Source organism: Danio aesculapii, chromosome 20 (genome assembly GCF_903798145.1).
Source record: "Danio aesculapii chromosome 20, fDanAes4.1, whole genome shotgun sequence".
NCBI classification, from domain to species: Eukaryota; Metazoa; Chordata; class Actinopteri; order Cypriniformes; family Danionidae; genus Danio; species Danio aesculapii.
The window spans coordinates 30,247,797-30,271,188 of NC_079454.1; the positions used below are offsets into that span (position 1 = coordinate 30,247,797).

Sequence of the window (23,392 nt, forward strand, 5' to 3'; positions counted from 1 at the left end):
TTAAAAAATCGTGACTAAATCCTGAATCGTATCAAATTGTGAGTCAGGTGAATCGTTACATCCCTATATGCTACTGATGTATGTGTGACTAAAGTGTTTCTACAGTACTGATTGTTTTAGCAACTATGTATAATAATGTCTGAAACTCTGATAGTGTAAACAAAAGTAATAAAAAAAACTGAATGAAAAAGAAGATCCAAAGTGTTTCTTACGGAGTTGCAATGACCAAACGATCCCACTGTCCTTTGATGTCATCATCAGACGGCTGTTCAGTAATATACAAACCATCGAACTCCAGCTTCCTCGCAATCTCCTTTTCCCGCTTGAACACCACTAAAGGAACCTGCAGTCAGTAAGGAGAAAACATGATTAATGTTGTGACACATCTGACTTTAACATTCTTTTATGTCTCTGATAAATGAAACCAAACCAGAAGAATCGACCTTAAGACAGTAATATCCAAAGACGCAGAGCAAGGAGATGACAGTGTGCAGAATGGCCAGGAACGTCAATGTGGGAGCCATGTAGCCAGTGCTCTCCTGAAGAATGAAGTACTCCATTCCTCCTTCATCTTCATCAGCCTCCTCCTCCTCACCACCCCAGGATCCTTCTTCTTCTTCCTCATCGTCAAAATCACCGGTCACCTTTAAATGGCAGTAATATTGAAAGGTGTTATGAATTTTGCATAAAGCCCTTTTGAAGATTTAAGAAAAAAGGGCACCTTGTAGAAGAGCAGGATGAAGTTGATGGCAAAGGCCACGAACAGAGCCAGAAAGCGGAGGTTGTAGAAATTACGAGCCAGGTAGTTCTAGAGGGAAGAAGTAAATGTTAACTTTTCATGTTTGCCTCTTAAAAAGAAAGCATGATTTTATTCATTTCTTACCAGCATTTTGGTTTTGTAGACTTCAAGTCCTGCAAAGAAGCTGGCCATGAATGCTGGAGTTTCATCCTTTGATGAGCCGCGTTTGACTTTCGGAGCTGGTTTTTCTGCTGCTGGTTCCTCGGGTGCTTCCTCTTTAGTCTTGTCTTCTTTCTCTTGGTTCTCGGTGCTAAAAAAAATATTGGTATGTCAGGGTATTCTGACAAAGAAATGATCAGACAATATTTAATTAATTCATTATTGATGTCAACTTACTCAGCTTTCTCTGGCTCAGATTCTGGCTTCTCTGCTGCTACTTTCTGTATAAGCAAATGCACCTTGTCAAATCCACCAATTTCATGAAACAAATTGACTTTGAGGACTTGAAAGCACAACTTGTTCAATGACTATTGCGGGGTTCAGACTTTACAATATTGTGTCAGACTGTGTGATTTTGTATTCTTTGTCATATTGTGAACTACACACTGCTAACCAGTCACTGCTTGCCAACTCTTGCCATGTGTGTAATATCATTAAGAATTCAGAACAGCATCTGACTTGCATTAAAAAACAATGGCTGTCTTGCTGTCATAAAAGCTACTCAAAATAATCACCTAGCAATAATCATTTCTGTGGAGAGCTTCTATGGTCTTATTGGACATAAACATTCAAATCTTTCTGGCAAAGCAACAGTTGTCATCTATAGCAGTGGTCCCCAACTTTTATATCACCATGGATCAGTCAACGATTGTCAATTTTTCCGCGGCCCAGCGGTAGGGGGTGGAGGGGGGTGGAATGTGTTGACAGTGTACGTAGATCGCTAGTAGACCAACCGTTTTCTCAGAGAATGACAAGCTGACAAAACATTGCTGCAACTCTGATACAAGTTTTGTTTATGGAGAAAATTAAAAATGTGGATGTTCTGTGTTTGTCTGAGATGACTTGCGGTGCACTTGCGGCATTCTGGAGCGAGCTAATCGCATGCACGCAAGCCGCCCGCCTCCATTGGAAAAAACTAAAAAGATGCGATTTGTGAAGGGCGCCATCATTTACAATCTACAGCAGTTGATCTTCCTTTTGCACAGACATGCTGGATTCACCTGATTTGTTGACAAATGGTTTGCGGATCCATTCCTTGGCAGTTCATGGGTCCTTCACTGGGCCTTTCCCCTTCGCAAAGAAACTTTCCAGAGACGAGTGTTTCTTACTCATTTTGCTAGCATGTTGGTTAAATTCTGGCTCTCAAGATACCGAGGTGTAAATAAAACAATACAGTAATTTTCTAAATAAAAGATTTCTCAAAATAAAATATTGTTCAGACTCAGATAATAAATAAAATGGAAAAATTAATGATTTCTTGTGCAGTCCAGTACCAATTGAGCCCGGGGGTTGGGGACCACTGATTTACAGCATACAATATAAGTTCAAAACAACTAATTTTGTGTCCCAACACCATCGTCATTGATAAATCACTGCAACACCCTACATCATACAAATATCAGCTAATATACAGTCATGTGAAAATTTGTTGTTACAAAATTCACATTTTTTCATACCAGGACATGAAAAATGATCTTATCTTTGGCAGGTTTTAAAATCTGAATGCTAAAAGTGGATGTACAAGCATTCATAGGGTGTCCTAAGTTTGTCACAATGGCTTTTTTTACATTGGCTTTAGTTTTATTAAATAAATAAAGACGTGTGAAGTTGTTCTTCAGAGGTTTTATCTTCCAAATGTTAAGACCTACAAAGACCATTTCATTTTTTCTTATATCCTGATAAAGAAAACCCTGAAATTCAACAGGGTGTCCTAATATTTTCCAACAGCCAATGTAAGGAACACAAACCTGGCTCTTCTTCTTCTCAACAGGTGCGCTGGTCTCTGTCAGGATTTCACACACATCACCCAGACCAGGCTCTGCTCCATGCTTCCCCTCTTTCTTCACAGCCGGATTGAGTAAATCCATGATCACATCAGTCTCCAGCTTCTCAACACCACCAGCCCCTGTCATCTGCACCATGTCTGCCGAAACCACCATCTCGCTGATCTCTGCTTTTTCTGCTTCTAGCACATCGCCATGAATCCCAAACTGAGTCGGATCCGGCATATTACCCAAGATATCAGTCACTTTCATGTTTTTAGCCCCCTCTACAAGACCCCCTCCAAACATAGAGGACCAAATAATATGGAAGAATCCGAAGATGATGCTGAAAATGCCTTTGAAGAACCCAGTGAAGAGCATCCAGAAGAAGGAGAAGAACCCAGTGATCATTTCCCTAATAGTAAGCTTTCTGAACTTCTTCATCTGCTTCTTCATACTCTTAAACGTCAGCATTTGACGGAAATTAGACATGCTCTTCTTCACAGAGGCGCAGGCTGCAGTGAAGGCCGAGGCGGACTCCAGAGATGCGTCCTCCTCCTCAGACAAGCCTTCGAGAAGACTGTGCAACTCCTCCTCTTCGTCCTCCTCAGGTCTTTCTGTGGTGTCTGGCTCAGAGATCTGAGAGGCTAATTGCATCTCAAAGATGGTGTCCTCACAGAAGTTCACGAACATCTCCATCTTCTCGCTCTCACCCCCTTCATTGACCACATCAAAGATGAATTGTCGTTTGGACTCTTTGACTTGTGGCTTCTCCCACTGAGTTCTGCTAGACTCGCTGATCTCAAAGTAAACCCTTTCGATTCTTTTGGCACCACCCATGATCTCGATACGGCCCAGGTACGGCTCAAAATAACTGAGCACGCTTTCAGCCAGGTCTAAAAAGGTGGACAGGCGTGAGTCGTGAGGCATGTGTTCAGATAGGTTAGTGAGAAGCACGGCCACATTGAAGCCAATGTCTTTGGCTGGCTCATGGAAGCGTTCCACAAAATCGCTGTAGTTGAACATGTCGTTTTCATCTGCTTCCACGCAGGACAGGAGAAACTCAATCTCAGATTGTGTGTACTGCTTCTGGCTCTCCATAGACTTCTGGAAGTCCCTCTTGGAGATCATGCCCTTGCAGTCTGGGTCATACTCCTTAAAGTTGTCAGACGAAGTGAGGTCCTTTAGTTTAAGGAACATATCGAAGAACTTGAGGATCATTTCCACATTGCTGGATGACTCCACTAAGGTGTCCACCATCTGCTTACCGATAGTTCCATTCACCACATTACCTGTAACATGCAGATGATGCGTTAACAATTACAAGTCTCTCACCAGTCCTGTTGAAAGACTGATAAACTCTCACCCTCTAGAAGAGATAACATCATGACCACCATATCTTTCTGCAAATCCATCAGCTCCTTCAATAAAGTGATTTGGCTAGAATCCTGAAACAAATGAATGACATTTAATCTAGAGAGAATTCATATTTGATAGATTTAATCATCTACATCTTGGATGCACTGACGTGTTACAGTACCTGCGACAATTTCATTTGCATGTTGGCGAAAACATGCAGGAACCCGACCACCGCATCCCACAACCTGCTGTGTGCCAAACTCTGCTGATTTCCAATGCAAGGCCCCTAAATACAAGAAATAAAGCCTCATGAAATGCAAAGACATGTGTTGTACTTTAACATAGGTGAACTGCATAAGCATTACCTGAATGTACTCAGTGAGAGAGTTAAAGATTTGTTTTGCTACTGATAAAGCTTTGGAGAAATTATGTTGTCCAGCCTCATCCATGACATCCTTCCCAGAGTAATACCAATAAAAATCACTTATGGATTCCTGGAGGTGAAAATAAATACAGCCATTACTGCATACTGAAATATGATTCACTTTGATTTAAATCCAGGGGTATGGTTTGATCATATATAATATCTAAGATGAAGACAAAATTATTATCAATTAGTGAAATTTGTATTATTTTCCAAACATTTCCCAAGTGATATTTAAAAGAGAAAGGGAATTTTCACAGTTCCTACTATATCTTGCTTCTAGAGAATGTCTTATTTATTTTAGTTTGGCTGGAATACAGTATGTGTGCTTTTTTTACATTTTTAAAAATTAAAATTAAAATTAAATGGACAGTTCACCCAAAAATAATCATAAATGATCATAACCAGGTGACTTTCTTTAGTAGAAGATTAAAGAATATTTTGAGCTGAATCTGTGGTCTTTGGAGATTCATATAATGGCAGTGAATGGATATAGGCTTTTTAGATTAAACCTAAACACATACAAAGACATGTGAGACTGGAGCCCAATTGTATTCCAGTCACATTTGATAAAAGCAGAACCACTAATATCTATCAACAAACTGCATCACCTGACCTCCCATTCAAGCACACCCTCACGCTTTCAACCTCAAAAGTGACCAGTCTAAAATCGGACTACAGTCGCCGAAAACTGATTGACCAGGCTATAAATTAAAGTTAATAATATTGTAAATCACACGCATATGCAAGGTGACTGAAATTATTATTAAATTATTACTATTAATGATACTGAGCCATTAATACTTTAAAAAGAGAAAAAAATATTTATAATTTGAAGGAGAACATTGACATTTTGAAAACTGAACTGAACTGAAACTAAATTCTTAAAAATAAACTTACGGGACTTGTTTTAATTTTAGTGATCTGCTTGAGGTAGGTCAATTTATTTGTATGCTTTTGATGAAGTAGCATTCAACTTAAGATCCCTTTAGACCATGCGCCGGACCGTTTTGCTGTTAATGTCTTTAAATAAATAATTATTTAGGCCTATTTAATTATTCATTTATTTATGTTATTATTATATATTTATGTACAATAATTAAGACATAAAATGAGATAGTAAAATATAATCAACAACGAAAATGTAAATGAAAACTGTAAATGAAAACATGAATGAAAAAGCTTATTTTTTGACTGTCTTAGTCCTATCACTTTAAAATAACAAACACTGTACATCTCTCTATATTTCGGCTAAAACACTGCTTTATTTAGGCCTACTTATTTGTATGCATGTTTGTACTTTCATTTTAGTTGTCTTTTATTTCTTTAATTTTACTTTCCAAAATGAATCCTCATTTCACTTAACAAGTTTACAATGATAATAAAGCTTGTTAACAAGTTTTTAATGATTAATGAAGTAATTATAATGCTTTGTTTTATTATTTCATCTTCATTTACAAGTAGCAGGGTATTTACAGCTACTGTATATTTCTGACCGTTCGCATCCTGTCCCTTTGTGCCCCTTGGCAACATAGTCGCAAACTGTGGTTATACCTAAAAACATGTTCTTACTCCTTTAGTGTGGCAGTGGTGCCACTTGTGGCAGTGATGCTCATTTTAAAGTGTCACCCACTGTATGTGTTTATTTTTAATCTAAAAAACCTATAACCATTCACTGGAGTTAAATGAATCATCAAGGACCACAGATTCAGCTAAAAATCTTCTTTAATGTATTATTAAAGAAAAAAGTCACCTACAGCACATCTTGGATAACCTATGGGTGAGTAAATTACAGGTAAGTTTTAGGTGAACTATCTCTCTTTGGTCAATATTATTAGTTCCCTTACAAAATATTTGTTTTGAATTGGCTACAGAACAAACCACTATGCTCTAAAATGTTTTTTAAAAACTCTGTTAAACGGCAATTGGGGAATATTAAAAAAGACTGAAAATTTCAGAGGAGGGATAATAATTTTGTCTTCAACTCAACATATGTTTTTAGTTTGTGTTACTTGTAGACGTAATAGGTAGTCCACAGTGCTAATGATGATGTTGACTGTTGTAGTGTTTCCAGTTTGTGTTCGTAAGAAGTTTTGGAAATCTGTTGAGGAGGAAATTAAACAGTAAAGAACAGTCAGTGAAACATAATTAAGGGGAAGCATTTTGTGAAATCAATCTATTTTTTGATTGTTTCTTTTTATTGTCTTGCAAGCCATCCCAGCAGACATCATAAGACGTTAATATAAGGTTAGTTTTAGATCGTGACGTCAGGTGATCTAAATTCATGGTCTAGCCGGCGTCAAGGACAACGTTATTTTGACATCCAATAACAGCGTCAAATGATGTTGATATTTGGTTGATTTTAGGTTGTGTTGGAAAGTGACCAAAATCCAAAGTCGAGACAACATCTTGAACCAACGTCGTATTGACGTCAAATACTGACATTTATTTAATCCAACATCTGATAGACGTCATAGTGGTAACGTCCACACAACGTCAAGCATGATTAGACGTTGATATTTGGTTGATTTTAGGTTGGACATTGAGGTCAGCCTGACGTTTGGTTCTGACGTCACTCCAATTTTCATTTCCAAACAAAATGGAATATCCCACGACGTTGGAGTACAACGACAATCTGACGTCATGTTGACGTCCTGTGCCTGCTGGGATATTTTTTCTGTAGTATACTAAATGTTTAATTGATATAAATGTGAGTTAACACTATTAACTTTTATACTTAAAAATAGGCATTGAGTTATTTTATTTCCAAATTAACTGCATTTTTTAAATGAAAAAAAATGCAAAGTTCTTACCATTATTGTGGCCCTCACACAGAAGTTGCAAAAACCTGAACAGATCCTTTGTAAAGTCATCATTTTGTAGTACTTTAGAACCTGAAAGATGAGATTGCATTATTCATGGGCCATATTTTTGAAGCGATACATAATAGCAGTTTTACAACAGTCTCAAGCAAGCAGGTGCCTAGCACATATTTTGGGAGCTTGCTTCACTTAGGATGAGGAGCTTTAGATTGCAGGCTCGCAACTGCATCCCAAGAGCTGACTGGAAAAAGAAAAGCTTGTTGATTAATACACTGAAATGACAGAAATTTCAGAAAGCTGGGTGAGCCAAGTAACTTTCACAAGGACGGTGTGCAGCGTTTGCTCGAGATACAATCACAGTATAATCCAACTGATGCTTTCAGTGATTTGATCAAGAGGTTATCCCATCTGCTTGTGAAAGTTAGTCATGTGAGGAACCAGCTTTGTGAAATAGCCCCAGATTCACAGCATGGCAAAGCTCTTTGCTCATTTCGTAGCTGTGGTCTAATCTTTAGCTGAGTGTACACCTCTTGTAACGTGTATTAATTTCTTTTTTTTCCCAACACGGTATGAGTACAGATGATCTGTAATGTTCACATGGAAGACAGAATGTTCCCATTTAGTGAACAAGTTTAGTAAAGGGGGTTAGGCAAATGAATCGGTCTATAGTCTGTGTGAGCATGCATTAGTCTCTAGCAGCCAGTGCTGAAGAGAAGGGCATTCACCAGTAGCAGGGGAGAAGGTAACGTTTTGACAAATGGCAACATGCCAGGGTAAAGCACTGCGAAATGAGTAGCTAAACTATATTTACCCCGTCCTTTCACGTTGACTGCAATCCAGTACAAAATGATGGGAAACAAACAAAGAGAGCAGACATAAGCAAATGGAAAGAGACTAAATACCAGAAAGAAAAAAAGAAGCGTCATTGTACTTTAGCCAGAAAGATGGATATGCAGTTACAGATGTACATGTAGACAGACAGACTTCACATGTGTTTGACTCAAATTAAGACCTGTGGGTTTTGATTAGATGCAATCCATTATACTGACACTATAGATGAATCATGAATCACTGTATAACACATAAATAACATGTTATTCATTGGGATTGGGCACAGATTGGACAGCTTGTTTAGTTGTGAGTATAGAGATATCCTGCAATATCAGTCGTTAAAGAAAGGGTTAGTGTTATTTTCAGTGCTTCAGTGTTTTCGATCATATTCTGTATCATACTTAATATTTCATTCCTTCAACTTAAAGGTGCTGTATGTAAGTTTTCGACTCTTGTAAAACATAAAAATACCATAATAGATTTGCAGATATTTAAGAAACATGCCAAGTGAACATACTTGTTTATCTGAAAAACAATGCTGAAGTCAGATATTCTGCTTTGAAAAGGGGTTTTCCGGGCTGGAACACTGTCTTTGTTTTGTTTCTTTTAAACTGCCCAATGCCACTTTAGCCAATTATATTTCAGCACCCCAGATTTTTTTGATGGATTAAATTAAATTAAATTAAATTAAACTAAATTAAATTAAATTAAATTAAATTAAATTAAATTAAATTAAATTAAATTAAATTAAATTAAATTAAATTAAATTAAATTAAATTAAATTAAATTAAATTAAATTAAATTAAATTAAATTAAATTAAATCTTTCATAAAGGCTCTCAAAGGATGCGTCCGTGCCCGAAATGCAACCTCCAGTGGACAGTAGCTGACTCCGAAATGAGATGCAGATTCAGAGTTCCACATGAGGATATTAATTAGCAAATAATATAAATCAGTGTTTCTCAACTGGTGGGTCGTGGGAACATTTTCAAGGGGTCGCAGAGTGTGTGGTCAAAAATTTGTAATTTTTTATTTATTTTGTTTATACCGGACTTTTATTTTGAAATGTGCGAGCGACAACCAGACCATTTGACATGTGAAATTTCATTTAATTAAAGCAACAAATATGTCGAAGCGCAAGTACGACCCGGAATATGTAAAGTATGGATTTACATATTTTGATGACAAAAAAGGCTTAAAACCTCAATGTGAAGTGCTCTCACAAAAGAGCGTGGAACCTTCTAAATTAAAACCACATTTAGAAGCTAAACATCCCTGTTCCAAGGACAAACCTGTAGACTATTTTCCGAGACAACTCCAAGAGCTGAGGGCATCACAAAAGTGCATACATTTTGTTAAATGACGGCAATAAAATATTGTTTATTTGTAAGTCTTGGTGATTTTCTTATGATTTATCTGTCACTACTTGTGTATTAGAAATAGAAGCCATTTCTAATATTTCAATTTCAGGTGTTGGTTAGAACAAAAACTCCTTTTAATATAGAAAATATTCCTTCTATCATGTACCGTTGCTTTTAGTTAGAACATGGTTTAAATCAGCCTTGTTGGTCCTTAATCTGACAACCTGCGCTTGTGTTTGTTTTGGATGTTAGTTCAACCACTGGGTGTCAAACTTACATACAGCACCTTTAATATTTAATGTCAAAGGCAGCAATTTGGCTAATCAAAAAAGCTATTAGGTTAACCATAATCCATCTCTCTGGTCATCTTGACCTGGAACTGGATTATGGATCATCAAAAAATTATGAAAAATACTATATGAAATATTAATTATTGCATTCATGTGATAAAATATAGGATGGTTTCTGTGAAACTAGACATTTTTTGCCTTCTACCAAAAAGTGGTTATGAAAGAGTTTTAAAATCAGGCATGTCAAAATTTGCTTTTTGATTTGCTTTATCTAGAATCTAATAAATATTATGTTAAATAAAGAGCATGTTCCATGAAGAACTTTCCTAAATTTCCTACCATAAATGAATCAAAATATAAATTTTTATTAGTAATATGCATGGCTAAGCACTACATTTAGACAGCTTTAAAGGTGATTTTCTCAATATTAAGATTTATTTACAGTCTCCAAATTTCAAATACTATCCTATTCCTATCCTAACAGACCAAACGTCAACTGCAAGCATATTTATTCAGCTTTCAGCTGACTTATAAACATAGGTTTCGGAAAATTGACACTTATGACTGGTTTTGTGGTCCATGGTCTCAAATATAGATAAAGAAATATCTCACCACAAACAATTCTACTATTCTAAATGATTTGATTTTAAGGAAGTGGTTTGAAGAACATTTTTGTTATGTAAACTAATGTTACACTGTGATTAAAAATGACATGTTCTAATATAATGTATGTATACGCTTATTTATCTTTGACCCTTGTGCATAAATAAAGTATTTATATTTTTTTGTGGTTAACATCATCATTCCATTGTGGTCCTTCATTTCACATTTGATAACAAAGCTCATGAATTACGAGAGAATAAAACTTTTGATGTTAATGGCATCCCACAGACATCTGACAATACGCAGGGGAGAATACTGCAACTTCCACTCTTGCAGTGAATCCATGTGAACACATTGACAGCACACTTCACAAAGTTATCAGTGACACCACTCCTGATGCTGTACAGTATCATAAAGAAGCAAATATACTGTTGCTATACATAAACATAAAGCTCATACTGCTTTGTGGTATAATGAGAGCATGAGAGATATAATACAGATGTTCTTATCAAATACACTCTCTGATTGCACTAATTCATGAAAAAGTATAACAACAACATAGAACAAATCTTACTTGAACCCTCTTCAGTCACCATTCCAAGACTCTCTGCCTTATTTTGTCTTTCAAAAGCATTCAAATCCAGGATACTGCCACAGAAACAATCAAAATCAATAACTGAAACAGGCGAAAAAGACAATCAGTGCACATATATAGTCACATCTACCTGCAAGACATCATCAGTGCAGATAAACTCTTAAAGAAGCCGGCATCTCGCTTTTCCTTTAAATAATCCAGCATTTTCTAAAGAAATACAAAGTAATGGCACAAAGTATTACTAAGATCAGTGTTCTCTGTAGGGGGAAAATAGCATTATACAGTTGCAATCAGAATTATTTTTTCTGTTTTAAATATTTCCCAAATGATGTTTAACAGAGCAAGGAAATTTTCACAGTATGTCTGATAATATTTTTTCTTCTGGAGAAAGTCTTATTTGTTTTATTTCGGCTAGAATAAAAGTAGTTTTTAATAAAAAAAAACACTTTAAGGTCAAAATTATTAGCCCCTTTAAGCTATATATTTTTCAATAGTCTACAGAACAAACCATCGTTATACAATAACTTGCCTATTTACCCTAACCTGTCTAGTTAACCTAATTACCCTAGTTAAGCCTTTAAGTGTCACTTTAAGCTGTACAGAAGTGTTTTGAAAAATATATAGTCAAATATTATTTACTGTCATCATGGCAAAGATAAAATAAATGAGTTATTAGAAATGAGTTATTAAAATTATTATGTTTAGAAATGTTTTGAAAAAAATCTTCTCTCCGTTAACAGAAATTGGGGAAAAAATAAACAGGGGGGCTAATAATTCAGGGGGTTTAATATTTCTGATTGCATCTGTATGTCAATTCAAGCTCTTTACCTGCTGCACAAGAACGTTGCCTCCATTTAGGACAGAAATGCCCAGTTTAAGTGTGCCAGTCACCATAGGACCAAGTCGGCCTGCAATCAAACAAATGCTGCTTTAAGAAGTCAAATGTATAAAGTCTTTAAAGGGACCAAAGTTGTTGTAAACAGAGCTGTGTACCTTTACTGGCACTGATCATCTGCAGAACCATTTCAGCAGCCCCACGGGCATGAAGTCTGGCCTGCTGGTACAGAATCTTCTGCTTCTCCATTTCTTTTTCCTGTCAGAGAAGACACATCATTGAGATTTATCAGCCTGAAATAAAACTTATAATTATTATTTGAAATTTCAGCAACTGAAAACCTCAAAAGTTTTCTCTTTTCCCTCTTCTTCTTCTTCTTCTTCCTCATTCTCGGCACAGCTCTGCAATTGAATGTATCAACTCATTTATAAAAGTGTAAAGGTGTGTGCTGTATAAAGGCACATAATGAAGTAGAGAAGAACAAAACTAGCAAGACATCAACAAACACAATCACTAAAACTTTAGTGAAATTAGCAAATGGCAGCTACACAACAACAGAAACAAACCAAACATTTCCTTACTGTATAATATGGGAAAAACAGTACACAAAAGTAGTAAGTCTAAATAAAAATAGTAATAGTAAAATAGACTAAAAATACCAGTCTGGCGCTGAGGTAGAGGTCACAGTCACACTACACACATATTTTGGTTAAATAATTACTTCACAACCACAAATAAAGCGCATTGTATATAGTATTATTTAACCAAAATCAGTACTTTAGTATCAGATTTAATACAACACTGACCTTTGCCATCATGTCAGCGTATGCAATATAGAGAGGATCTTCCTCTAGGAAACTACAAACACAAAAAATAAGGAAAATAGGGAAGTATTAAATATGGGTCAAAAACAAACAGAATCAAAAACATAATTAAAACATCTTGTCAGACATATTTAGAACAAGAATCCTTTGGTGACACTCTAATTGACGATCACAGAGCAACATTAAAATAATCTTTGTAATTTCATGTTTTTTCAGATTTTTTAGTGTTGACTCATTTACAATATGAAAAAAATAGTGTGATATACAGCTGATATACAGTGTGTGTGTGTGTGCGTGCGTGCGTGCGTGTGTGTGTGTGTGTAAATGAGTGAGTGTATGGGTGTTTCCCACCTTTATTGTCCAGTCCTCTCAACTTTAACATGAGTTAAGACAACTTCAATATTTAAGTTCACTAAACTTAAACCATGTCCATTACACTTGAATTATAAAGTCCTATCAACATCATTCCTAATTTCAACTTATCTAAGTTAACTAAACTTAGACCATGTCCATTATACTTGTATTGCCAAGTCCTGTTAACTTTAACCTGAGTTAAAACAACTTCACTATCCAAGTGAAGTAAGCTTAATTTTAAAGGGCCATGAAACCCCTCTCTTTCGGTTCAGGTCTACCTCAGAATTTTTCCAAAAAATGCTCCGAGATGGGCGTGGAGCTCTGCGAGCAGAGGGAGAAGTGGGCGTGGCCGGCAGAGCAGGGGAAAAAGAGGGGAGCGAACAACTGTTGTCAGTTGGCCCACAAAATGAGACACAAACTGTGAGACCCATGATTTTATAGTTTACAAAGTTAAAATGCAAAAGAAATAAACAGTAAGTACTTTAATGTCCTGCTACATCTGCTATTTTTAATTTCATATACACATAACCACAATTTGTTCTATCATTATAAAGATAATCGTGTTTATATAAACACTATAAATGAGAAGGACTTCTCTCCTCCTCAGTTCCCGGGTCTGAATGCAGACACAGCTCTATCTATTTCAACCATTAGCCCTGCCGGTAATCTGGAGGATTTTAAACAGGCGAAAACAGCAGCACGAATAAAGGCGATGTGTCTGAATGGTAACAAACTCAACTGATAAAAGACAAAGTCCACCATTCTCTAATTCTCGTACAGCTCTCTCAACAAAAATGTATCATGGAAACAAACACATAGTGAAGGATGAGCTGATGAAGAGGGTCTGGCTGAACTTCAGCTTCCTCTTCCTCTTCTTCCTCCACCACAGTCATGGGAGTTTTCTGTAGGGAGAGCCACCAATGTACCTGCATTTCGTTGCCTTGTACTTGTACATGTGTGATGACAATAAATTGAATCTAATCTAATCTAATACGACGTGTGCCGTGCGTGGGCTCACCCAGTCATTGGGTCTCACAGCTTGGCAGTTCTGCCTTGCCATGGAAAAGCACGTGCTCTCAGGGTGTTCTCATAGGATAAGAAAATTCTGCTATGATTAATAATGAGAATTCGACGTGTCATCACTCCACTAGCAGATTTCCATTACATCACAGATTTTGATCCCGCCCCAAAACTTATTTTAAATCCGGAAGATGAAGTTAGCTGACAAAAGCTCTAAAGTATCCAGTTTTATCCACAATTAAAGCTGACAGGCGCTAACGTTGTCTTAACTGATGCTCAACACACAAATCTGTTAACATTTTTTTTAAAGTACTCAAGGGTTTCTTGAATATTTAAGGCAGCACGAACAATTATTTTTTTTTTTATTGAAACAACAACAAATTTTTAACAGTGTAGTTTGGCTGAAATAACAGTTAACAAAAACATTTAATTATTTTTTAAGGTCGATATTTTCATCCGCCTTGAGAAATAATTGTTCCATTGGCTTATAACCACTGTTGTTCAATGACTTACTTAATTAACTGAACTTGCCTTGTTAACCTAATTATCTTAGCTAAGAAAACTAGAAAAACTGAAAACTAGTGTCTCACAAATAACTAGTAAAATATTAAAGTATTTACTATCATCATGGCAAAGACTAAAAACACAGTACATAGCTATTAGGAATTAGTTATTACAAATATTATGTTTAAAAATGTGGGAAAAACTGCTTATATTTGAGAAATATTTTAAAAACTATTCAAATTTCCCTGAATTTGGAGTGCTAATAATTGGCTTCAGCTGTACTCAACACATATCGATATAAGTATGCTGCTTAATTTTAACATAAACAGATGTTCTGTATGAAACTGGAGCTTTATTTCATCTACAACTTTACACTTTATTTTCCATCTACTGTACAAAAAATCCAATTCATGTAATTTGATGCGGCACCAAAATGTCCTCGCCCCATTTATGAAAACATCACCTTCTCTCTGTCAGAGCATTGTGACTGAAGTGAAGGATGAGCTGATGAAGAGGGTCTGGCTGAACTTCAGCTTCCTCTTCCTCTTCTTCCTCCACCACAGTCATGGGAGTTTTCTGTAGGGAGAGCCACCAACGTTATAAAAACAGCCCTTTCACACAATCTGTTGATCATAACTTTTTATTTTATTATTTCTCAATGTTTTATTATTATTATTATTATTATGATTATTATGTACGTTTTAATCAACACACACACGACAGCAGTCAAAATCAAAATAAACCAAATGCTGATGCACAGGTATGCTTTTACACTTCAATCACCCTCTGATGTACACATGCGCATTTACCAGGGCTGAGCTACATTCAGAATTGAGAATTAATGAGTGTGAATTGGAATTCAATTTGTCTGGTCTTTCAGCGACGCACATTTTAATGCTCATGCCATACTTAAATTTATATTTAAAAGCAAAATTCTCAATTGTAAATGATGCACAGCCCTGAACAAATAATCTCTACAGCGTTACTACATCATATACAACAAAAATTATGAGAATAAACATTTGACAACTTAATTCCAGCCATTGTCAACATTCTGACTCCAACACTTCCTGATCTTATAACAAAGGGCTCTTAAATTAGTCATGCGGTTACTTTACACAAAGACACACATAAATGTAATCAAGATCAGCGTCTCTCTCAGTTCAAGTCCCATGAAGACACTTTAAATATTTGCTTTAAAGCTTGAAACAAGCTATTGCTTTGTGGGGGTTTTTGGATCAGATTTGCTGCCCAAAATGGGATCAAATGTGTTGGTCCTTTGGGCCTCAGCTGAGAAACACTTGTTCAGATGACATGGTGGTCTGAGTGTGATCACTGGGGTCTGTCTGGCTGGATAAATCAGAATCAGACAGGAACCAATGACTACCTCAGGATAATCATGCAAATTCACATGAAGACACGGAAATGGAAATGGATTTGCGGTGTGTTACACATTATATACTGCTGTACATTACTAAACATTACTCGTTCGATATTATTAAACAAGTATTACAGTACATAAAAATAAAAGGGTGTCTTTGAAAGGGATTAATATTAAATGCCCAATTTTCAATGTTGACCATTAATAATAATAATAATAATAATAATAATAATAATAATAATAATAATAATAATAATAATAATAATAATAATAATGTTAATTTATTGTAATAAGTAGTCAAATAATTATTTAATTATGCTCAAAATATTTCCAGATTTTTAATAATATAGAAATGTCTAACAAAAGGAGAAGCTTGTCCACATAATAACAGAAAATTTCAAACAAAATGCTGTTTTCATCATTCTTCACAATATCTTATTTTGTAACAAAGGTTGGGAACCATTTGAGGGTGAGTAATTTCTTATTTTTGGGTGAAAGTGTTGATCACGTGTATCCTTCAAAATCTATTCAAACTAGAAGTTGACAATTTTGAGTCCTCCATTTTGGAAGGACTCTTCAATACGGTCAGCACGATTGCTGTCATTACAAAATACCATTTGAAATGTAGTGTGCTATCAAATCAAGTGTGCTAAAGTGCTTATTTCTGTTTTAATAATGATGACGATGTGAAATGGAAGTTTTGTCTTTGCTTTGCACACATTGAATTTTATTGGCCTTTGAATAAAGGTTTACACATAATGTCAATTTTTCATGATTATGTGAGCAAGCTTATCATCTTAAAGGACTTGATCGGAATTATCTATTGTTTTGAGCTAAACGCACCATCCTGTTTTTTTTATTTACAAACTTGTTTAGTATTTGATTGTTTACAGCTTTTATTTTTACCTATCTTTTATCACTATATGTATTTTTCTAAAAGCTGAGTGCACTCTGGGTGATTATAACCACAATTTAGCTGGGACAAATTTTGCTAATCCTAAAGTTCACATTCAATTAAACTCTGCCAGTGTGAAAAGGCACAATTCAACCCAAGCTCATTCTGATTGCGTACCCCTATATACATTTCTGGAGACAGCAAAATACTTCCCAGAAGCTATGTTTTTTTGCAGTTTTTGTTTTTCACGAATCCACCAGAGGCCGCTGTGTACGCTATATGAGATCTCAAATATCTCTCGCGAGTGCCATTTGCCCTTGCTCTTCTCACTTCAATCCACCAGAGGCTGCTGTTGACTAACTCACTGACTGACTGACTGACTGACCAACCGGCCAATACCCCACCCTCTCCCTTCCCTAAACCCAACCAATAGTACTTTGAAAAGCACCGATTGACCATAAATCACCCACTTCTATTAACCCAACAAACACACAGTGTTTTAAAAAGCAATCCAGAAAAAGAAAAGCCCACTGATTGTTACCAGGTTTTCAGATTTTACCACATTCTCACCCTGTTATTTACTTGTTTATTTTATTTTTGGCTTCTGTTTTTGTCTTACTTGCTTTCTGGAACCGTTCTTCACCGGACTCGAACCCCATTGTCACGTCAACACCACTCTGCATCTCAAGTCCGCTGACGTATGTGTCAAGCTACCGGACAAATTGGTAACAGCAGAAAAGCCGTCCAAAAGGAGGTAAACGATCAGCTGGTTAGCGAAAAAAGGAACAACGTCAAACCTCTCAATATCGTTCATTTTAAATACAAATATATGTAGCTCTGGCTACATATTTCGTGATCTCCAGAAACGCATATAGGGATACGTTTTCAGAATGAGCCTATGTTTAGATTAGATTCCGTTATTAGATTAGAATCTGATATGAACATGTTGGCTCCTCTAGTTAAATCAATGACCAATAGCAGTACAGATAAGGCAATTAGTGCGACAAAAAATCTTAAAATTGCATTTGTATCCTATTCGCCTTGCAGTTCTCTGTAAAAGTGGCTCAGCGTAACTGAATCTGTCATGGACCGATGATCTAAAATTTTATATGGAACATACAGTATTACGCATGTCTGTTATTAATGGTGTTTGACTGTTGTACGGTCTAGCATTAATGACACCAGGCATGCCACTTACAAATATAGTTGGGAATATGTAAAGTCTACGAACAAAAAGTAACAATCATGAAGGACAACTGCAAATCACACAGTGTGCACCCAGCTAAAGACACGCAACTCAGGCAGGTGGAATTCCACCGCAGACTGAAGTTCAGCTAAGACGTGATATGAACATGCCACCGACTTTCACAACAAACGAGACTTACGAAAGAAAGACGACACCCAAAGAACAAAGCAGATCGTCGCGGGGAACGTCCGCCCCTCTTACCACGGCTGCGCTGAAACGGACTGCTTTTCTAGCGAGACGGCGGGGACTGAGGCTCAGCCGAAAGTCATGCATGCCTTGGCTGCTGTGCCTCGGTCGGTAGTGTGTGACGCAACCAGCAGAGCTGAACACAGGCCAGGATGAGTACATGAGGCGGGCAGAGACGTGCTCCCGCACTTGAGCGGGTACAGTGCTGGCCACAGAGCATTCGGCCGCTGAGAGGGCACCAGCGGGCACACACAGCACACGGGGCAGCGCTGATGCCAGCCCGGTACTTACTGCCAGGTCCTGTACTAGCTTCTCCTCAAAGGAGTACTCTTCTGTCTCTATCCAAAGTCTCTGATAGCCACTGAGGAAGAGGTTAATTGAGCGATGCCTGAGGAGTGGGGGGGAGAGGGGAGGTTAAGAGGAAGATGAGGGAAGGAGGTGCATTCTGTGGTGTGAGAGGAAGATGTACAGTCCATGGCCTCATCTGACTGGTCACCTTAACGAGGACGTCCATGAATGCACGGCTAGCACCTAAAAGAACCTGAAATCCACCCACCCTCAAACTGCCCATAAAGACCCGGCGGAAACGGTAGGTGACCATTCAGAGTGGCGGCGCTAACTGTGTGCTTGTGCTCAGCCCTTAGCTTGGAGAATGGAGGAAGAGGTGGAGGAGGAGGTGGTGGAGGAGGCTGCGATCATGAGTTCTCTTAGTCTCACATTACCGTTAGCATGGAGAACAGACGGTCAAAGCTAGAGGTATGGTACACCTTTTCCAGCCAAACGTACCGATAGCCATTCAGGAAGTAATTATTATTTTTGTATCTGAAGTGTGTTATGGAGACAACAGAAAGGGACAGGTTTTAGGAGGAGGAAGAAAGGAGCACGGAAAAATAGCAATATTGTTACAGTTAAACAGGATGACAATAGAGGGAGTACAGGATGCATTCTGATGCATTTGGAAGGAAGGAATAGCTATGAAGGAAGTACCTAATGTCCATTGATTACATTTAAAACTGAATACTGGAGATGTCGTGAAGGCTTCCGAGGACATACCTTGGTAGATTGTAGAGTGGTGCCATGCGGAAACAGGCCACGACGGCACGCTTCCGCTGCTTTGACAGCAGCTTCTGAAACAAAATCTTCTTGTTCCTAAGTGGCAGCTCAACCTGAGAACGATGAAACGAGATGATTAACATAAAACAAATAATGTGTTATTTCCCAAAGTGAAACCGTGAAACATTATGTGACAGGAGTTAACTACACAACATTAAAAATATCTTTACACTTAAATGATCTTAAAGCTGATGATTGTAGGTTTGCTGTGTTTATTATTTTAACCTGTTAAACGTCAAATCATTTATTTCTCTCAGCACACTTTGGATACACTGTAAAAATGGCTGTAATTCCAACGGTAAAAAAAATGTAAAAATGCTACAATAAAAATCTGTAACATGATTAATAGTATGTTTTCTTAATATATACATTTTAATATCCGGACATGGACTTTCTCAGAACTCCCTGCATGACACTTGACTTTTCTTTATGTTTTTTTGTATGCTTTTTTGTTGACATTACTATGGTTTACTAATGCATTTTTATTTTTTTCTCATCAGTTGTGTAATTTTATGTTACATATCAAAACTGATGAAGATCTCAAAACTCAGGGCTTCTGATTCTAGGGCTTACCTAGAATAGCAAAGCCGAGTAAAGGAGGTCGAGCCTTCTCATTTATGGCTGCTAAATTCTGGAATAGCCTTACTGATAATGTCCGAGGCTCAGACACACTCTCCCAATTCAAAACTAGATTAAAGACCTATCTGTTCAGTAAAGCATACACTCAGTGCACCACTTAGCGGGCTTCCACACAGGTTTCTGCATCTTGTTTATATACACTATGAACAGCAGCTACGCTAATTATTTTCTTTATTCTCTATTTCCACCTGGGGATACTCGTCCTGAGGCCCTCAGACTATGCAGAGCCACTGATTCGATCCAAGACCAACGACGAGATGATCCCAAGGTTTCCATATCCTGGACCAGGCCGTATCCTGAGCAGCTACTGTGGTGGTCATGGAGGAGTGGAACATGAGACTGATTCCTGTGACGCTCCAGAGACAGACGAGTCTTCGCTGAGGCCAGCTTCCAGCCTCCGCCGCTGAGACTGCAGCTCTGCACAAGACGTTTGGCCAGCGGAGAAATTAAAATGGTACTGCCCAACTGAGTCTGGTTTCTCTGAAGGTTTTTTTCTTTACTTTCGGCAATTAGTGAAGTTTTTTTTCCCTCTCCGCTGTCGCCACTGGCTTGCATGGTTCGGGATCTATAGAGCTGCACATCGTTGGATTTGCTCTTCAGTGTTTAGACTCTCAGTGGTGATTGTTCAACCACACTGAATTGAGCTAAACTGAACTGAACTTAAACACTAAAAACTGAACTACACTGTTCCGATTTACTATAACCTTTATGTGAAGCTGCTTTGACACAATCTAAATTGTAAAAGTGCAAAATACAAATAAAGGTGAATTGAATTGAATCTAATTTAGATAGATATGTTTTATTGCATTAATTTAATGTGTGTTACCATGATGGGTACGTGGCTGAGAGAGCTTAACACGCTGCAATTTAAGAAAACACACGCAATTGCAAAAAACACCAGCAAATTAAGAAACGATCTTCATCAGTTTGACAGCACACATGTTGCAAATTCTCACAACACAAACAACTGAAGAAACGCGCTGCATTTTTTCACAACACAAACAACTGAAGAAACGCGCTGCATTGTCACAACTGATGAAGATTGTTTCTTGATTTGCTGGTGATTTTGTAATTACATGTGTTTTCTTAAATTGCAGCGTGTTAAGCTCTCTCAGTCACCGTATGATGGTATTTAGTGGTTGTGCGAATGACACAGAGCAGCTTTTCTATATTAGCATGTTTCTCTGCTTGTGGCAAACTTTGTTTGTGATAAGCTTTGGTTCATCATATGACTTTCTCATCACCACATGCTTACGGTTGTGTTTTTGTCTGTGCACCATTAGCTATGTTTCCATTCACCTATTTTTATGCGCATTTTGGAGATGTGCATAAAAAACTATTGATGGAAACATCAAGATGCATATCAATTTTGAAAATGCGCATCAAAAACATATGCGCATAACTGAGTAATATACTTTTTATTCAATAAGAAAAGATGCACAAACTATGATGGAAACACTTTTACAGAACAAATACGCATTAAAAGTCATGTGATTTTGTTATAAGAGATCATGTGATAATAAAAATGTGTGTGAATGGACAAACCAGTAGGCTGAGCACATTGTAAAACATCTGAAATGTTGTTTTGGTCACTCTAAAACGCCTCAACCATTTCAGTATTAGTGTTATTATATTATTAATTACCTCCAAAATCAGGAACGTCTGTGCTCCGCGTCTCTTAAGTCATTTATTAAATACAGAAAAGACTCACGCAGCTTCTCTTACCTCAGTAAATTTAATTTTTACTTTTGATATTTGTTGCCAGTTAATCAGAAAGAGACGATTTTGTCCTCTTTGACTATTTGGATGGAAACGCTGCTTTATTCTCATTTCTTTTATGCGATATTCCAGTTTGCGCTTAATTTAATTCGCATCTTTGGATGGAAACAATGGTATGATATCTAGATGTTCGTATGAAACTTGGTGTATAACACTACAAATTAATGAAATACTGTAGTTTACCGTACATTTTTGACCATATTTCTACCATATTTTTAAATGCGCAATTCTGGCAACCCAGTATTTCTACCCAAATTAAAAGCAATTACAGTTTATGTACAATTCAGAATAAATACTGAAACAGTGATTTGTTCATTCATGATGCTTAATGTTAGCAAACTGATCTGCATTGTAAAGTGTTACCCAAAAATAAGATTGCTGACCCAGTGTAGACTGATGTAGAATAACATTACATGAGCACTGATTTAATCTGTATGTGCATTGTACCTGATCAAGGTGGTAGACAGCAGAGGAGATGGCCTGAATTCTCTCCACATTTTGCTCTGGGTCTGGAGGTCCCTCACTCTTTATCACAACATCTCTGTAAAGGTTTATCTGCCACTGCACCGCTGGATCTTCCGACTGACAAGAAACACCTATGAGCCAATGTCAACTTTTTAGCACCTAATCATAAATGATCATTTAGCCTTTGGTTCCCCAGACCTTCTCTTGAAGATGGAGGTTCTTCCTCAGGTAATCCTTAACCTCGTCGTCTGTGTCTTTCTGTTAAAAGGACAAATGTACCAGACTTGTTATAAATCACAATTAGAGCATATGTAAAACAGCCAGAAATACACTCACCAGACTGTAACGGATCTTGGCCAGGGATATGAGCTCCTGGTCTCCTGGAGTGCACATGTTCAAGCCAATAGGTAGCATCTTCTTGTGTGCTGCTACAATAAGGGAGGTCTGGATGGTGTATAACTCTCCTCGTCTCTTTTTACCTCTTCTCTCTTGGTCCTGACCTCCAGACTGTTTCACAAAAACAAATCTTAAAATCTTAGCTCTGCAGGTTTCATATTTTCATGAACACATTTACCCAGAGAACAAATTCTTCTTTGGCTCCATTGGGAAATAACTCAGAGTTTTGGGTTCAATTTATCGACAAATTACTTTATAAGCACACTTGCCTTTGACATCTTGGACTTGCTGTCTCCAGCGAGGAATGCCAGGTTGTTAATTTCATTTTGCACCACAAAGTTTTGCTCTTCCCTTTTAAAGTTCTATAAAAAGGAGCAAAAAAAAAAAAAATTCAAATCTTGAAATATTTTCAAAGTCTTCACATTATTCTTTGGAGCCATAGAGAACTTACATGAGATTTACACCAAAGGATGAAAATCTCTGACACCATTTTGAAAAGTTCAGTTGAATCTGAATCTGGTTCTTTCAGCCATGTGGATCTATTTTGTTTTTAAAAGAGAGAAATGGTCATTGTTTTGGAAAGCTTTCAGTCATTATTGTTTTCTAATTTACAAAAAAGGCAATCCATCCATCCATTCATCAATAAACCGGCCAATCACTTAACTAATCAGCCAATCAATCCATAGATCCATCTACTTATACACAGGGGCGGACTGGCTATCTGGCAGACCGGGAAGTTTTCTGCTGGGC

At 37.2% G+C, this 23,392-nt stretch overlaps 1 protein-coding gene across 4 annotated transcripts in view; it reads right to left on the reverse strand.

The window, feature by feature from the left end:
- Positions 1-23,392, reverse strand: part of ryr3 (ryanodine receptor 3) — a 165,697-nt gene that overhangs the window by 12,194 nt on the left and 130,111 nt on the right. For 2 of the 4 annotated variants that reach the window (XM_056445346.1, XM_056445344.1), the window contains 26 exons: positions 23,094-23,181; positions 22,912-23,004; positions 22,583-22,753; positions 22,445-22,504; positions 22,229-22,363; positions 19,304-19,416; positions 18,542-18,638; positions 15,006-15,118; positions 12,647-12,698; positions 12,182-12,241; positions 11,999-12,098; positions 11,834-11,913; positions 11,136-11,212; positions 10,985-11,058; positions 8,138-8,155; positions 7,318-7,398; positions 6,517-6,605; positions 4,446-4,574; positions 4,262-4,366; positions 4,088-4,169; positions 2,707-4,013; positions 1,136-1,179; positions 884-1,049; positions 722-808; positions 444-644; positions 213-343 (listed from right to left, as the gene is read on the reverse strand). In XM_056445346.1, coding sequence (XP_056301321.1) covers positions 213-343; positions 444-644; positions 722-808; positions 884-1,049; positions 1,136-1,179; positions 2,707-4,013; positions 4,088-4,169; positions 4,262-4,366; positions 4,446-4,574; positions 6,517-6,605; positions 7,318-7,398; positions 8,138-8,155; positions 10,985-11,058; positions 11,136-11,212; positions 11,834-11,913; positions 11,999-12,098; positions 12,182-12,241; positions 12,647-12,698; positions 15,006-15,118; positions 18,542-18,638; positions 19,304-19,416; positions 22,229-22,363; positions 22,445-22,504; positions 22,583-22,753; positions 22,912-23,004; positions 23,094-23,181 — 3,753 coding nt within the window. The remainder of the gene's footprint in view (positions 1-212; positions 344-443; positions 645-721; positions 809-883; positions 1,050-1,135; positions 1,180-2,706; positions 4,014-4,087; positions 4,170-4,261; positions 4,367-4,445; positions 4,575-6,516; positions 6,606-7,317; positions 7,399-8,137; positions 8,156-10,984; positions 11,059-11,135; positions 11,213-11,833; positions 11,914-11,998; positions 12,099-12,181; positions 12,242-12,646; positions 12,699-15,005; positions 15,119-18,541; positions 18,639-19,303; positions 19,417-22,228; positions 22,364-22,444; positions 22,505-22,582; positions 22,754-22,911; positions 23,005-23,093; positions 23,182-23,392) is intronic. The other 2 variants (XM_056445347.1, XM_056445345.1) reach the window with 1 other exon arrangement.